Source organism: Anser anser (genome assembly GCF_964211835.1).
Source record: "Anser anser genome assembly, chromosome: Z".
Taxonomy (NCBI): Eukaryota; Metazoa; Chordata; class Aves; order Anseriformes; family Anatidae; genus Anser; species Anser anser.
This window is the reverse complement of record NC_139723.1, coordinates 28033921-28052399: the sequence shown is the minus strand read 5'-3', so window position 1 is coordinate 28052399 and position 18479 is coordinate 28033921. Positions and strand designations below refer to the sequence as shown.

Sequence of the window (18479 nt, the reverse complement as noted above, 5' to 3'; positions counted from 1 at the left end):
GCTTTGAGTCTACCCACAATACTCAGTTTGTTTTCAATAAAGACTAGCATTTGCAAAGAGGAGAGTTATTTCAAGAGTTAACACCTCCCTCCTCCTCCCCCCGAAAAGACAGTAAAAACAGTAATTCAGAAATACAATCTTCAACTACAAAAACAAACAAACAAACAAAAAACCTTCAAAATTAACCACAAATTTCTCTTTGTATTTGAAGAAGAAAGTGTTCCACTAAGACAGTTAGTAAGTTTCATGGTTCCATTTATGATGGTAAGTTTCATGCCTTGAATAATCAGCAAGGAATCAGTTGCACATCATTCCTTTCTTCAGGAGAGATGCAGGTGTTGGAGCTGTGCGCTAGGCCACTGAGGCCACAGTAAGAACAGCTGATAGTCTCTGTACAAGATGAAATCTCATACTTCCTGTTCTGAACTATGCAACTGAAATGTTATTAGTATTACCCTAATTTCTGCCAAATAAGTAAGCTCAAATCTGAGATGAGGTCTTCCTCCTACCTATCTTCTTTTATTAACAGAAAATAGATCAAAGAAAACATGAATTATTATGACAGGAAGAAGTTAGTAACAAATTAGTTATATCAAATTATAACAGCTTTCAATAAAATGGAAAACAAAACCCAGACTGAGTATTTACTGTTTAAGTTCCCCTAACATTTTTCTACAAATTGTTGGTAACAATTTCAAACATGAAAAAGTGTAACATGGTGCTTTTTCAAATTAACAGCTAGCAGTGAGGCAATTAAGTACTCAACATTTTAGAAACAGACATTTTGGGAACTAGATATAAATTTAAAAGCAACAGCTTAAGCACTTGTTTGTGTTTTTTTTAGAAAAAACAAAACTTAGCATTTCAACAAGAGACAGAAAAGGGGGAAAAGAAAATGCCACCTATTTTTGTATTCTATTTCAGAGTACCATCAGAGAAAAGCAAGATTCTTACCTAGCAGACTACAAAGCAAGACTTGTAACAGGGAAGAGTGAGTGAATTCTGATTAGGTTCTCTCACAGGATGAACACATTCGAAGAATTCTGTTTTATCATCAATGTTATTTACTTATCTCATGTACTTTGTATCAGTATTTCCCCTTGCTAGTTCAGATCATATTGAAATCATAAACCTAGATACTGTCATACTAACAAAAACACCGTGTGCCGCAAAATTTGCCACTGCTTTTTATCTTAACAGTAAATGCAACAAAAGCAAAAAAAGGCTGAAAATCTCTGGAAATTGGAAAGTGCAGTTGATTTAGGGGAAAAAAAATAGCACTAATTAAAATTAATTTTTTAAAACACTGAGAAGACTCAACCAAAAACAAAACATTGTTTTATGAGAACTGAAAACATGGGACTTCCAACCTAGGAATGTATCTTAACTGAGCATGGGGCATTTATCAGAAGCCTCAATCTCCTCTCCCCTACCTCCACTAATTCTTTAATAACGTTCTTCTAGAAAAACATAAAATAGAGGAATATTGCTCATGAGCACAGTGCATAAACGTGCATTATGCCTGTTTTTTCATATTGCAAGCAGAAAATATGGGTTCAGAAAAATATTTTGAAGGAGTATTTCCACTCCTTCTTCCAACTGGGATAGAAGATATCGGTAGTAAGAATTACTGCAGCTACGAGCAATTTTTCCACAGCAATAAAAATGAAAAGTTAATCTTTCACCTTTAGTAGTAATGTTAATTAGAATAAAGTTCTTAACAGCTAAGAAAGTCATCATCACAGACCATTTTTCATGACGCAGGTATTCAAATATCACTTCTCAAAACTTGCTGAAGCAGATACAAAAAAGAAAGCCAGTAACAGTTGTGTACGGGTGAATCGGGCCTACCATGTGGAAATGAGAAATGATCTTAGAATTACGATTTGCTGCACCACCAGTGGCAGTAGATCTGATGTGTATACCAATTTCATGATTCACAAACTATGTGTTTCAAGTCCTTCAGATTAAGTACAGAAATACAGGTAGCTAGCGGAAAAGATTTTTCATTAAGAGCAAGTGAGTTTTACAAGAGGGGTTTTGAAAACCCCACTGACAACTGCTTTAAAACTGTTTCAGAATAAAGATTCATGACCTGTAAAAATTGTTACAGAAGCTGTTTAGCATTATCTATGCAAAATATGAACTTTTTTCCACGGAGATAAACCTATTTCATCTGACTTGATAGTGCCATTAAAACCTTCGCTATGAAGTTCAACTTTTTTACTAAACCAAATCTTGAACAGCCATAAACCAACAAGATAGAACTAAGATTTGTAAAAGCTACTATGCAGCATACAAAACATAGAAGTGACCTCAAATTAACCGCACAGTTTTTCCTTGAGCCTTCTTTCTTGAAGAATAGACACAATGACTGCAGAGATCAATATGGAAAAAAAATACTTTTTTTGAAAGAATATTCAATATTTCCCAAAGATTATGTTCTCTTCTTCATCAAATGACTGGAAAGATGCTGAGAGTATTTCAGGAAAAGTACAGGAAATAAGGAAAAATAAAGGAAAAAAAAAAGCTGAGAAGAAGTAAGTAATAAATAGAATGTGAAATCCAAAAGCGTAGAAAAAAAAAAAAGCAAAGTTTATTTAAATATCATTGTATTTAAAACACATTAAGGAAACTTAGAGCACTTATTTCAACTCAATATAATAGCTTTGGCTCCTACACTGAAGAACTCAAAATCACATATTTACCAAATACATGCAGGCAGATATTATCTGCCCTTTATGGGTATGCCTTCCAAAACAGGACCATTCCTCAGTGAACTCAAATGAACTCACACTCAAATAAAAAGAAACTGTGATTGCACAGTTTTTCATTTAAACATTTTGTATGATTGAAAAGAGAGGAATGTAAAAACTGAGTCATTTTATGCATACAAGCAAAAATACACTCCAATTGTTAAACTAGGCTAAAATATTTCCACATACACACAAACACACATACTTTTACTTCTTTGCCTCCTCCCCACACCCACCTCCCATGAAAATTGCATGAACTTTTCATAGTTCATGCACTTTTTTTCATAGGATTGGTAGACTACAGATGCGTATAAAAATGTCCAAGAGAGTCTCCTTGAACTATGTAAAGTACTTAGCGATATATTTGGTTCCATCCTCACTTAACTTCAAACTTCATCTGTTTCCAGTTAGATGGTTTCTTTTCCCCATGAGATAAAACATTTCACTTATTCTGGCAACATCCACACACTAAGGTATACTCCCTGCTAGACTGAACCTTTAAATATCCAACAATCCTTCCAGAATAATTTCTAAATTGTAGTGGTTAGTATGCACTCTGGTATACCTACAAAAGAGCTTCAGGTCCCCATTAGAGCTTCTGCCAAATTCCTATTTTGTTCAGACAAAAGCTTAACATTCTCCAACCTATCCCTTCCTAGCCACATATGCTCCTCTTTCATTGGCTTTCATAATCTTTAGGTAACGCGTTAAGATTATTAAAATGCAAAAAAATGGACCTGGCAAAATTTCAAATAAACAGGTATATTAATTTGCAATTGGGAAAGAGCAGGAAAAAGGCAAAGCCACAAAGAAAGAAAAAAGGAGCAAGATCACCTTCCTATCACACACACATATACACCTTTTTGGCAGCAACAAGTTGTTCACTTTACTCAGCTGCAACATGAAACTGCAGCCTTAATTCATATGACTTTTCCAGTGTTAATATTAGTAAATTCTGCCTGCATTCCAAGACAGATACATGATAGCTTTGAACCCAAAGTCAAGCAACATTACAGAAATGTCAATAGTTTAACTAAAGCATGTTGCATTTTTATCAGGTAGGTATTGTTCTCTAACAAGATATTGCTAGCTTCTTGCATACCATTAATTCTAGCATATTCATACCATACTCATTATAGTTGTGATAACAATAAATTTTTGTGCTTCTAGAGATTTTTGTTGTATGATTCCTTAAGTATTTTATGTAAATATGCTTCAATATAATGTAGGTAGGAATCCAGCTCAAGGAACTCTTCTATCAGAAATGACCGGCCCAATGCCACATGGCAACGCGCACTAGACGGGTCTTTAACTCACTCTCTTGAACTTTAACTTCTGTTCTTTAACTACAAAGTATGTATTTCAATTCATATTATCTGTCTTTTCTTAATAAAATAAATAAGACAAATACACACCCACAACTAACATATAAAGGAATCAATCTGTTCTTTGAAGTTTTGTTTGAAAATGAAGCCCTTAACCAGATGGATCATTAAAAATGAATACAAAATTACAGCTGTGACAGGTCAATACAGAACCAATTGTTTTTATGATCATTTTTGCAGTTACACAAGCCTATTTTACGTCTAGAATAGTAAAAGACAGAACCCACTGCTCCTCTTTGACACTCAGCATTAGCTTGACCTACTTGCACTCAACATTTTTAACATAAAATTAGGCTGCCTTTACAGAAACAAATAGACTTGTATGGTACACATAGACAAAACATCCTTTCCAATCTTCACGTACACTGCTAAATATATCTTGATTGCCACAATGCTTATTTTATTAGTAAGCATTGTAAGTGTTTATTTTTGGTGGTTTGCACATGATGTAATTTACTAGTTATCTATTTTAAGCATAGTGAAAAACCTAAGTGTTAAGGCTATTGCCCTTCTACACACAGTCACACACACAGAGAAGTGTAAACTACATATTCATGAAGTTTCCTTTCATGCATGTGAATAAAGATGACAGTCTGCATGTCATATATAAAGGTATATATATTTACACCTCTTTAAATATGAAGGTATATATTTGCCAGCAACACTAGTAGTGTTAGTTTAGTGTAGGTGCACTAAAGCTTGCAGCTACAGAAAGAAGAGCCACCTATTCTTTAATAATCTCTACCCAGAAAATCCACAAGAAAAGAAAGTTTGCTGTGATGTCATAGTTTTCCATGCAAGTTTCTTGTAAAGGACTTTGATGGGAATCCATGAACCACATGCACCATTCCTGCCATTCCATATGAACACATGCATTGGCTTCAAATCACTGCAGGATTTTTCCTGTTAGAATGGTTTTCCTGAGAGGAAGCATACTTGCTTTATCACAATTTGTTTGCAATACATATATTGCAACTGCTGGTCAAACTTACATTTAGCATTTTAGTTTGCAAGCCAAGCCAATATCATTATCTTCTTCTTCCAATATATGCAGGTGCAAACGTCAGGTGCTTTTGAGATAACCTGTGAAGACACATGCATGCAAACCACTACAAATTCAATAGGAGATACCTACTGTAACAGACAAATGATTTGCTGAAATCACATGAAGCTTCACACATAGAAATCTATAAACTCATGTAGGCAGGTTGTAAGCATTTAAGACCAAAATTATTCAATTTTAATGTCAATCTAAGCACTCATTTATTGTAGGAAACGATTTTAACAGCTCTCGTGAAAAAGCACTCTTCGTCTGACCAGATAGAAAAAAAAACAAGGACACTTGCTTAAGAACCTGGCAGATTTTGGTATTACACACATGGTAGCTATCCCAACATTTTTACTTACTGATTAAATCCTGTAACAAATTACATTCCCAATTTGCAATAACAAACCCCAAACCATAAAACTCCATCTAAAATTTGTAGCTAAACTACTTTTTTTCTTTATTAAATACCTACACAATGTCTAATACCAAGATGACATCATCTCTTCCAGAAAAAGACATCAGAAAAACAAATGACAAAATAGCCTGAAAAAAATGGAATCAGAAGTCACGTTATATTCCTTTCTACAGCCTTGCCAACAATCCTGTATTCCTCCTGGTATATTCTGGTCATATTATAAAAGGAAAACAAAATCAAAATTCTAGTTTGCATAATATGCATGTCTTCAACTGATTCATGGAAAGAAGTTGTCCCTATTAATGAATTTTTCATTATCATAATGCAAAAAATTTCTTGGCCATCCTTTTGATCTTCCAAATTAAAAGCTGTTTTGGAACTCTAAGGAATAATGTCCCTTCTTTCTCCCACAGTGTGGTCAAAGTAGACCTTATGCTGCAAGTCACCTATGCTAAAATATGTATAAACTACTTTTCTGTGGAGAGAGGGAAAATGCTGTATGGATTTCTGCTGTAGTATCATTGTAAAATAAGCGATGGTCAATCCCATGATTATTTTAAAATCTACAACAGATTTGGCTTTTAAGTCACTGATAAACAATACTGTCCCTGGTTTCTCTCCACATCATTTCACTTCTTTTTAACATCTTGTTTCACTTAAACCGGTGAAGGCAATCACAAGCTTCTTCATAGTACCTCACTGTACAGAACTTTAATACTACAAACCCTATCTAAGAGCACACACTCATACTCTTGTTCTTAATCCATGCTGGTTTTTGAGCCTTTCACAGCCTACAAAAGTATTGTAAACTCAAAAAATTACTTGTATTAAAGTCACACTGACGGCACTAGCAAAACCAACATGAAGAATACAATTAGAGGCCTACAAGAAGCTTGCAAGTCACGAAAATAGCTAATACAATACTTAAGTTACAAATCTGTGGAAACAGTCAGAACCCATAAAAAAAATCAGGATATTACTTAAGCAAAAAAGTAATTTCATTATTGCAATCCTACCCAATTCTAATCAAATTTTAATATTGCGCTCTATCAATGATTGATTATAAAGCTTCTGATGAAGACTTTCAAAAGTCACAATGTAAAGCCCCCATTTTTAAAAGTGTTCCACAAAGGTCTGACTTTCACTCAGAATACCATGGAGTGCAGTCAGTCCTCTGATTTTCACATGCCTATAGAAAATGTAGAAATAGAAACTGGTAAATCCAAATAACCTTCGCTGATGAATGCTTTCATTTAAGTAACTTATCCTCCTAGTTTCCAGTTTTCATCAAAAAAACCCTACTCAAAAATCTTCCATGGAATATATTTTTCACTCCTAACATTTTTTTTTCTTATGTAGTGGGTTTACATGGCAAGGTTTTGGTAGCAGAGGCCTGCAGGGGTGGCTTCTGTGAGAAGAGCCCAGAAGCTGCCTCATATTGGATAAGGGCCAGTTTCAGCTGGCTCCAAAGGGACCTGCTGCTGGCCAGAGTCAAGCCAGTGGGCGACGCTAGGTGGGCCTCTGAGAGAGCAAATTTAAGAAAGGGGGAAAACAAACAAACAAACAAAACACCGCAACTGTTGCACAACAGCAGCTTGGAGAGAGGAGCAAGAAAATGAGAGAGAAGCAGCCCTGCAGCCCTCCAGGTGAGTGCAGCAGGAGGGCACGAGGTGCTCCAGGCAGGCAGCAGCAGTTCCCCTGCGGCCTGTGCAGGGAGAGGCCCCTGGTGGAGCAGGCTGTCCCCCTGCAGCCCATGGGTCCCACACGGAGCAGATCTCCACGCTGCAGCCCCCCCCGTGGAGGAGCCCCCGCTGGAGCAGGTGGATGTGGCCTGGAGGAGGCTGCGGCCCACGGAGAGCCCCCGCAGGAGCAGGCCCCGGGCCGGAGCTGCAGCCCGTGGAGAGGAGCCCACGCAGGAGCAGGGGGTCTGGGGGGAGCTGCCGCCCACCCGTGGGGGACCCGTGCTGGAGCAGTTTGCTCCTGGGGGATGGATGGACCCCGTGGTACGGAGCCATGTGGGAGCAGTTCTTGAAGAGCTGCTGCCTGTGGGCAGCCCCCCCAGGCTCGGTTCAGGAAGGACAGCATCCTGTGGGAGGGACCGCACAGGGAGCAGGGGCAGACAGCGACCGAGGAATGGTGGAGACGAAGTGCTATAGACCGACTGCAGCCCCCATTCCCCCATTACCCTGCCACTGCTCGGAGGGAGGAGGTGGAAGAGGGTGGATGGGGGAAGGTGCTTTTAGTTTGTTTTTTTTTGGGGGCGGTTGTTTCTCACTGCTCTAGCTTGTTAATAATAGGTAATAAATTTCATTAATCTCTCTATGCTGAGACTGTTTTCCCTGTGACAATACCTGTAGAGTGATCTCCCTGTCCTTATCTCAGCCCTTGAGCCCTTTCCATCATATCTTCTCTCCCTTTCCTTTTGAGCAGTTGTGGTAAAGCTCGGCTGCCCATCTGAGTAAAACCATTTTAGTAAGAATGGCTTATTTCCATCTCCTTCATAACTTTTAGTTCTTTTACTACTTTCAAAATGTTTTATTTTCTGTTTTCAGTTGTGTTTGAGAACTGCTTTTGTTCAATTTGTAGCTCATACAGCACTCCTTTTTTATGTGAATATACAAAACTAGGAGTGCACATGCAGCCAGGGTGCCCATTTAATATTTCTAGGACAGATTTTTTTTCTTAAAAGAGATTGTTCAAAAATGACATTTTGTTTGCTAAAATGGAAGTCATATACTTGATAAAAACACACTTTTTGTTCCAGGTTTGAACATGAATGCTTACACCCTTTAATAATGTTATCTTCCACTTTCGTTCTAAAACTTATAATGGAAAGATTTACCATAAAGATAAGGTGGAACCAGAAATGCCACCAACATGCAGAAAAGCTACAGAAGTCTTTGATCACAAAATATCTGGATATAAAACAATCTTTGTTACTCTTTGTTTAGGCAGTCTAATGTGCCTCTGCTATTACAACATTTTTAAAATATTATTGGAAAGAAAAAGTTCCTCTAACTTTTTAAAGTTTTCAAGGTACCTGAAATTATACTTAAATTTGGTTTACTAGCTTGTTTGCACAAAGAGAAAATCACTCCCCTTTTTCCCATTCTCATTAGGATGCAATACTTTCAGAAGTACAAGCCACCATTATGGAAGATGTGTTCCTTTTATTACCTGTCAGAACTATTGCAGTCCTTGTTAAAACCTTTAAAATGAAATCCTGTAACACCTCTAAATTCTAAGGAAATAGGAACATAATTCAAAAGCATCTCTAATATTAATATATGAAATTTATCAAATATCAATAGCTGCAGACTATTCTTCAGATTCCAGAATTAAACTAAAGTACCTGCTCACAATCTGCCTAAATTCTCCTATTACACTAAAAAAAAAAAAATAAAATAATCCTGTCATATGAATCACAAGCCTTCTCCATGATCATCATAATAGTGAAGAACTGGCAAAAAATTCATTTCATGCTTATGCAACAAATACAATATTTTTCTATAACGTTATGTACTATAAATCCCCACTTCTCATTGTGTATTTAATTTCCTTAAGAAAATAAAAGATATATTTTAACATTTAAAAGTGCATATAATTATACATTAAGACATTAATTATATTCATGAGAATTACAGCTCTGGGCCAAAACTCAGCCCACACAGACCATGACCACATGGTCCTTCTTGGCATTTCTAAAAGCCTGGCCAGGTGTGTGGGTACCATCCAGATAATTCACACTGTGATCCTCTTTGGAGCTACAAACCTAGACTACACAAAATTGTGATAGCTGAACTGTACGCTTCTCTGGCCTGCTTCTTTCAGCTGAGAGTTCTGCTCCTAAAGAGGTGTCCTCAGGTCAAGCAAATACAAGATGATCTTCCCAACAGGCAACGCCAATTATAGCAATTGTTTTCCTCTTCACCAACTTAATTTTTTCATGTCACAAGATCAGAATTCCTAACTGAGTGTCAGCACTACTTTGGGATAAACCTAAAAATCTTCTTATTGAGTCTCTGCTTCTCTTCTGCCTTCCTTGGCAGGCCTAAGAAGACTTGCCTGAAAATGAGACTAGTCAGCGAACTTCTTGAATTCTTCCAGCTCAGCCTTGCTGGCCTGAGAAACATGAGCTGCCAGCAACATGAGCATGCATGTTGTCTGCAACAATGAACATGCTTTTGAAAATAAAGCAAAACCAATGAACAACTAGGGAAGCCAAAAATCAGGAAAATAGCTTATGGTCAGCTTTGTATGAGTGTTATGTGTACGTCAACTATGCTAAAGGAGTCAATATTCTGAAAGTACTAAGAGCTGAAATATGGAACAAGTAACTTGTTTATACTTTTAGTCTTTGAAAGCTGAGCTCAAAGACTTTTAAATATGAATACAGATTAATACAGCTTAAACTGGTTCAGTGACTGAACAATTAGGGTCATGTCAGATTTTTATGAGTGCATTTCCATGAAAAGAATCTCACTACCTTTGTCTTCTCACTCAAATTTGTATTTCTTCATAATTTCTTTTCACAGGTCTAACAATCACATCTTGCAACCGATCATCAAATCCACACAGAATGCTCATGTCACTTGCAAACTTGTTCATCATTTGAACCACTACCAAATATGTTTTGTTTTGTTTTTTTAACTTCTTTATTTATTTTACTCAATTTACTCATTTTACTTAGCGGGTTCATCATTCTCCAACATTAAAAAAATGTTTGAATCCATAACACAGGCTTGTTTGTCACATCAAAATAGATCCAGACTGAAAGTCACTGGCAAAGAATGCACAGTCCAACTCATCTGACAAAGTAGCTTATTTTTTTTCATGAGCTCTGAATTTTAATTCACTGCAGAAGGTCCAAAGACTATGACTATATTGGCACTAGTGAAATAGCAGCAGATTTGAAACAGTTGGTGCAGAGTACCTTAAACATACACACAGGAGGGCAAAGGAGTATTTCTGACTAGATCTCCTCTGACTATGAAGACTGTATTTCAATCAGCAGTTGTGCATCTTCCTATTTTGTTTCTGTTTAATGCTTGAATCCTCAGATTGCTTAATGATGGAAGCAGTGTCCTAAGTGGCAATGGGCAGATTTGCTTCAGAAGTGCATTTCTGATCCAAGTTAAAATGTTAATGCAGTTATATCCACATAAAACTGGTACTTCTTATTTCCTTGATGATTTTATTTTCTGTTCCTCAAACTGAGCACATCCACAACTTAATACAGATTTCTTAAGCATACAGAATGTATTTCAGGAAATTTAAATACCTCAAAAACATGAGGTCAAAGACGGTAGAAAGTTAAAACACATTGTGTATACCTAAAAAAGCTTTTCTACTAATAAAGTCCTTAGGCACGCATTGAGGTTACTCTGAGGCTTTTCATACCAGTCATTTCATCAATAATAAATTGAAGAATGTAATGTGCATTTTTTCTAAAAGGTTATAAATAAATATAAATGAGACTTCTCCATTAAAAAAAAAATCACTTGCGGATATCTTTTTAATGACCTTAGTTTTTCTAATTTAAATTCAATTATTATGTATCACTAGAATTCCAAGCAGGCAGATTTGGTCTACATGAAGGGTGGATGTGGGACAGGCCTTTTGTGGCTCAATTAAGAGTGTTCCTTTCAAGGACAACGTCACAGAAGGTGAACACTAATTTTGCTAATATGGTAAAGGAGGATAAATGACTCTAGGAAGGAAGGAAAGGAAAAACAAACTACATAGCATAATTGTTTTTCTGTGAAGTTCTGTGTCATATTTAACTTTCACTTTCTAAACAGGTTATAATAGGAACAGCAATTTGCCCAAAAAGATTAAAGATTGCATGAAACGTCAAAGACTACTTTGCAGCTGTAAGAAGGAAAACAGGAAAAACAGTCTCTGCAGATGTCAAACAAATTTTAAGGAAAAGATCAAAGATACTCTGCTATTAGCACATAGTGCAGAAAATACCCCCAACCCTAGATGTCAGAGCACATATGCCATTTCTGAAAATAACAAAATATCCCCACTTCTCCATACAAAAGCCAGAGCTCGATGCCAATTAAAAAGGAAAGCTCATAATACTCTTTTTCTTAATTCTGAAGTACTTTTCTACAACAAATAACTTTGATGAGATGGGAGAACTAAAATCATCATAAAATCACAGCTAAGACAAAAAGATACAGCAAAACACAACAGTTTAAATTGTCTAGCTAACACCTCTGTCAATACTTTCTTACTTGGTTCAAATTGTTGGCTGTGAAGCACAAAGTGCATTATACAGTTCTCAGTTACAGTTTTAGTAGCTATCAGATCATATTTCATAAATTCTTGAAAGCCTATATAAAATATGCAATACATAAATTCATAAACATACACATACATATATGTATGTGTATATATATACACAATAAAGTTTCCTGTCACCAAATACTCTTTTTAGCACTGTCAGTATGACCATGACAATCTTTTCCGTTACTTCTCATAACCTATCAGTATGAAAGCTGAAGAATTTATGAACCCTATAGGAAATATACCCACATACTAAAGACTGAAATACAGTAGCACAAAGTATGTAATTTCACCAAAAAAAATGCAGCCTGAGTGATACAATTTTATGAACAGATGCTGCTTATTTGCAGCACTTTGGAAACCCGAGTTAGTAAAAGTAGTTTTTCCACTCCAAGTCCTATCACCTACAAACTGCTCATAAAACTAGCATCCTCCTAGAAGAAATTCTTGTATTTTCTCTTGTTTTATTTAATACTAAAACTAACTCAGATGAACAAATCTGGAGGGCCACCTCATGTTTTCCCTGAAAACAGACAAAAGAAAAAACAACTTTGCAGTCATTGACAGTATTAGAGACAGAGAGAGAAAATAATAATAATAATAATAATAACAACAACAACAATAATAATAATAAAGCCTCAGAAAATGCCCTCCATCAGTTTGTGCGGACGTTATGTTATGTCTGACTGCAGTTGTGGTGTTAAAGATTCAAGCTGAAAAGACTCACCACACAGTCGTATATGTCTGCATGGTTATCATCAAATGATTTTTAGACACCCCCTCTGTGCATTTACACCTCAAAGCACACGGGGTAAATTAAACTAATGAATAAAAGATCTGGAAACTTATTTGTGAGAGTGTTTCTTTAATTGCTTATGTACTAGAAAAATTCTTTGACTATACATTCTTACCAAAAACAATGCATAAATAGAAACCTAACTCTATCCAAAAAATGTTATCAAGATTAAAGAAAAATGTCAAGAACGTAGAAGCTTCTGGCCTTCAGAGACAAAACAGACAATGAAGAGATGGTATTTTCCAGGCCATTTAACCTCAACAGAGAAAAAAAAAGAGTAACTTCTGTTATCATTTAGTACATAGTAACATACTGTGTTATCATTTTACATTTCCTAAAACAGCGATGCTTTCACAGTATGTATATTATACAAATTCAGGAAAAAAAAAAGCTAGAAATCAGAAAGAACATTGAATATTTAAACCAGATAGAGGTTTATAAAAGAATTTTACAAATAACCATAGAAAGATTTTAATCCAGGGTTGACAGCCATTTACTTTTAGCTTAAACAATTTATATCAAAATAAAACTATATGCACATCAAAAATAGTCATAAGCTTTCTTATATATTCAAAGAATTTAAGCAATATTTTATGTTCAATAAAGTCTCAACTCTGTAATTACAATGACATTAACCAAAAATGCGTATTTAAAAAGTCCCATTCTTTAAATTTTGAAGGTATATATAGTAAGTAAGCTCAGGTAAGTATAAAAAGCATTAATTTTGGGAAAGGGAACATGCTTTAGTTTCTTAGCATTATTACTGGTAAAGAACTAGGAACTTGGATTAGGAAACTAACTCTGTAATATAAATAGCTATGCTTTTGAAAATTTTGTAGAACAAAGAATGTGCTTTACATATGCTTGAAACTGGCATGGGTTATTTATTTATTTATTTTTGTCAGGAACAAATGTCTTACTCTTAGTTAAAATAGAAAGACTTAGTTGAAAAGAGTTGACTTATGAATGAAGTATCAACTGCAAAACTGCTGGAAGGAGGCAGGGAGACTCTAAGTTTTCTAAACAGTTGTATGGTTTACTATTTCCATCCCTTTTCGTTCCTCTCTTGATAGCCATTCTATTATGGCTTACTGATGAAAAAGAGCATTTTTATTTCAAATTTGAAATAATTCTGGCAGGACAGTACCTGTTCCCGTGTCTGTATCAATACCTTGTATCTGAGATATAAAATAGTGGCAAAACTGTGAGTTACCGTAATTCTTCCAAATTCTGTGAGAATTTTACCACTTAAAGAACGACATTTGATTCAAGAAAAATTGTTCATTACAACTTCATGGGCAATGAAATACTGGTCTCGGTTCCTTGGTCGGTAGTAAAATCCAAATGGAAAACCAAAAGCAGAGAAAGGAAAAGTGCAAGGACGTTTTGTGAGACTAAATACCATTACTCAGGATAGTAAAGATTTATTTTAAGAATCAGGACGAAGTGTTACTTTTAAGGAATGCGTTATGCAGAGCAGAGAAAGAAAAAGCGCACAAGAAAAGAACAATGATCAAGAATGAAAAATCTTCGAAGTTGCATAGGAATATGTTTTATATAATAGTACAACCTCCTCAAGTACTTTCAGTTACATAGAGTTCTTGGAATGTATGCATTTACCTTAACAACAGGATTCAGCAGAACAACACCTGATTTCTTTGTAATAACTTGCTTTGTTGTATAATGATGTTCTATGAGTTGAGGAATAGTTGGAAACCCAGTTCCTTCAAAACGATACTGATTCTGTATGGAGGTAAAAGGAAATAATTGTTTCTCTACAAGCAAAATTTCAAACAACAAACTAAAAAAGAGCGTTACAAAGCTTCCTTCACTTGTAACAGAACAAAGAAGTGTTCGCTTTTACAAAATAAGATTTCTGTCCTAATCTATTTCAACAGTATTTCTACTTAATTAAATGGAATGACAGTAAGAAACAAATTAATAAATGCAAAATTAGTGTATCACTCACAGCAACATAATAATTACTTGTTTAAGATCTTAATTTGAAGGAAAAAAGCCTTTGCACTTCAAAAGATGGGACTGTTTGGGATACTCAAACTGTGACAGTAACATAAAAATATTATAAACTTGAAAAAATATCATGAAATTTCTAAAGCCCTAAAGCTCTAAAATTACAGAAAAAAAAAAAAACATAAACATCAGACAATAAACTAAACAGGGGATAAGAAATACTGTTTTACTCAGATCGTACTGCACTTACAACATTGGATAAAACTAATAAATCCTAGCGCAATGCATGACCAACATTATTGTTTACTAAGAAGTGTATGCCAGAGGAGACTAGAGCTGTACTGGTGCTAAAAACAGAGGCAGGTTAATCCACAGAGAAAATTTTACCAAGACAAAATTCCACCCGCTCCTCCCCAGCCCCCCATCCTTGTCAACTGATTTCATTTTAGCTACATGATTCAACACAATTAAAATAATTAAATCTCTTAATATTTTACTAGAAAAATGTAACATGGTCTTAGGAAAGAATACTATGACATAGCATTCTCCAGCTATCAGGGGAAAAAATAAAACACAAAGTATCTCCCTTGCTTATCCTTGACCTTATTCTTGATGGGAAGAAACAGTAAGTGCTTATTTGCAGGTGGAGGAATGGTTCTGTGTCCAGGCAGTGACAAGTGGTGTCCCTCAGGGGTCTGGCTTGGGACCAGTGTTATTTTATAACTTTATCAGTGACATAGACAGTGGGATCAAGTGCACCCTCAGCAAGTTTACAGATGACACCAAGCTGAGTGGTGCGGTTGATACAGCAGAAGGAAGGGATGCCATCCAGAGGGACCTGGACAGGCTGGAGAAGTGGGCCAACCTAATGAGGTTCAACAAGTCCAAGTGCAGGGTGCTGCACCTGGGTCTGGACAGTCTCAGACATGAGTACAAACCGAGAGAAGAACTCACTGAGAGCAGCCCTGCTGAGAGAGACTTGGGGGTTCTGGTGGATGAAAAGCTCAGCATGAGCCAGCAGTGCATGTTTGCAGCCCAGAAGGCCAACTGCGTCCTGGGCTGCATCAACAGAGGGGTGGGCAGCAGGTCAAGGGCGGTGATTGTCCCCCTCTGCTCTGCCCTTGTGAGGCCCCACCTGGAGTGCTGCATCCAGGTGTGGGGCCCCCAGCACAAGAAGGATGTGGGGCTGTTAGAGCAGGTCCAGAGGAGGGCTACAAAGTTGACCAGTGGGCTGGAGCACCTCTCCTATGAAGAAAGACTGAGAGAGCTGGGGCTGTTCAGCCTGGAGAAGGCTCAGGGGAGACCTCATTGCAGTCTTTCAGTACTTAAAGAGACTTATAAAAAAGATGGAGAGTGACTTTTGCTCAAGCAGATAATGACAGGGCAAGGGGGAGTGGTTTTAGACTAAAAAAGGGGAGATTTAGGTGAAATGTTAGGAGGAAATTCCTCATGCAGAGGGTGGTGAAGCACTGGCACACGTTGGCCAGAGAAGCTATGAATGCCCAGCCCCTGGAGGTGTTCAAGGCCAGGTTGGATGAGGCTCTGGGCAACCTGATCTAGTGGAAGGTGTCCTTGCCCATGGCTGCAGGGTTGGAACTAGATGATTTTAGAGTCCCTTCCAGCCCAAGCTATTCTGTGACTCTATAATTATTTTATCCTCCTCCATGTTTTAAAATGTACATTGCTGCTAGGTGACTGGGATACAGGGTTAAAACTTGTGCCTCATTATCTAGAGTTAGAGAACTCCTTGCACAAGACAGGAACTGCCAGAAGCCATTCTGAAGACTGGCAAGAGCAAACAAATACCGCATAATTCAAAAAAAAAACCACCAACAACACAACCCTAAAGCACAGGCAGTGATTCAAGTTCATTTACAAAACTGGGCAATGAAAACCTGTACCACTGACACGCAGATTTTTTCTTTCTAGCTACAGGGTTAAATTCTTTACATAGTGCATTATAAGTGTCTCTTTCTTCAGGTTAAAATTCAACTTTCTGAAATGCGTTATTACTGTTAGTAAAGACAGCTTGGTCATGTCAACTATTTTTAAAATTCCTGGTTCTCTATCATAAAACTGCTTCCATGGTTTGAACACTTTCTGTTGTTTATCCCTTTAATTTCATTCAGTTACTAGATACTGGCTCAGCTTTTATTGACCAGTAAGTTTAGTTTCCATTCCTTTCAAATAACCTCTCTTACATTTTTGTTCTGATGATCCAAAAAACCCTATGTCCTAAGACTAGGGCCTAGTAAAATAACCAGCACTCATCTCAGACTCAGCTGTGCACACAACTGCTGCCTTTGATCTAAGATCTTCAGGGTGAAGAGCATTCCTTTATTCAGCGTACTTATACAAGATTATGACCATTATTAAGATCACTAACAAACAGCAATGTGAAAATAGCATAGCCTCCAATAAAAACAGTGAAAAACAACAGTAGCCTTGAATGCCTAGTGGATTTTGGTAATGAATTTTGATGGTTAAAGCTGAACAATGAACTCATTTATCTCACGCATACTTTTATTAAGATTTGCATTTAAAATAATGGTAAAATCAGAGACAACACTTATGCAATTGAAGGACAACTGTTAAGTATATATCCCTACTCCACCCTGCAGTCTCTAATTCAGGAGAAAAATTGTCAGTGAAAACCAAAGCTGTCAGTGATCCAACAGTGAGATTTGACCAGCCAGAAACCTGATTTCACATTGTTAATACCAATGTAAATAAAATAAAATACATTTTTAAAACTTGCACTAAACTCTCATCAAACTCACCAAAATGTTAATGAATCAATTCCCTCTTGTCATATGATCATACCAGCCCCACTATTTACCTCTTTTTTAATGCTAAAAAGCTTTTTCCCTTTTTAAAACATAAGCCTTTTTTACAATAAACGTAGAAAATTCATCCATATGGGTGCATAAAGAGTTCTACATTTCTTTAACAAAAGTTTCAGTTTCCATGATTGTAAACAAAATCATCCCCAAATAAATCCCAGAAGCAGATTAATACAATGCCCTATTACTAAATGTACAAGCAGACAGAGCTAGTGACATCACGATGTTTGGACTGTTCCATCATGAGCTATGCAACATCAAACAATGACGGTCTTACATTTCAAATATAATTCCTAAGAGAAAATAATTAAATTATGGGAATAAAGATAGCTTTGTTCATTTTTTTCATGGAAAAAATGATATAAAAAAATTCATCTTCCAGATAAGGGTGGCCTCAAATTAACAGTCATTAAAAAAGCCCATCAAATTGACTTCAAAGCCCAATTATTTTTTTTCAAAGGTTCACTTGCCACATACCACAATTTACACAAAATGATTTCAGCCACATCAAGTATATATATAATGTGCATTTAATTCTGCTAAGAATCAGAGAGCTCTAAACATCTTTTAAGATACTGTGTGTCTAGGTATATGTAGTTTTATTGCTCTTATTTTTCTGTCTAGCACACCGATACACCAAAATACTTTAAGGCTATAAAAATCAAAATAAACACTGACTTTGTGTCAAGGTTCACTTTTATGAACAGAACAATGCCCACAGGGCTAAAAAGAAACTCAAGCATCTCCAGTGCAGCAGGGGCTTCAACTGTTAACTGTATAGAAACTAGCAGATTATCTTTTCCTCAATGAACGTTTTCATTTTTTTCAGTAAGATTCAATTAGAAGTATTAAAAGTAGCCTAATTAGTACCAAGTATGAAAATGGGTTTAAAAATAAATAAATGTACATGCATAAATTAGTAATAACAAGCTCTGGATTTCATAACATTTATAGAAATTTATCTTTTCATT

At 36.2% G+C, this 18479-nt stretch overlaps 1 protein-coding gene across 11 annotated transcripts in view; it reads right to left on the bottom strand.

Annotated features, from left to right (window-relative positions):
- The window catches only part of FER (FER tyrosine kinase), a 201359-nt gene that overhangs the window by 87948 nt on the left and 94932 nt on the right, over positions 1 to 18479 (bottom strand). For 8 of the 11 annotated variants that reach the window (XR_014576434.1, XM_083816304.1, XM_083816300.1 and 5 more), the window contains one exon: positions 14315 to 14437. Coding sequence is in view for 9 of the 11 variants with exons in the window: in XM_083816304.1 (XP_083672430.1) it covers positions 14315 to 14437 (123 nt within the window). In the remaining 2 variants the exon portion in view is untranslated. Of the gene's footprint in view, positions 1 to 5133; positions 5225 to 10614; positions 12422 to 12506; positions 12951 to 14314; positions 14438 to 18479 lie in introns of those variants that run through there. The other 3 variants (XR_014576435.1, XM_083816310.1, XM_083816301.1) reach the window with 3 other exon arrangements.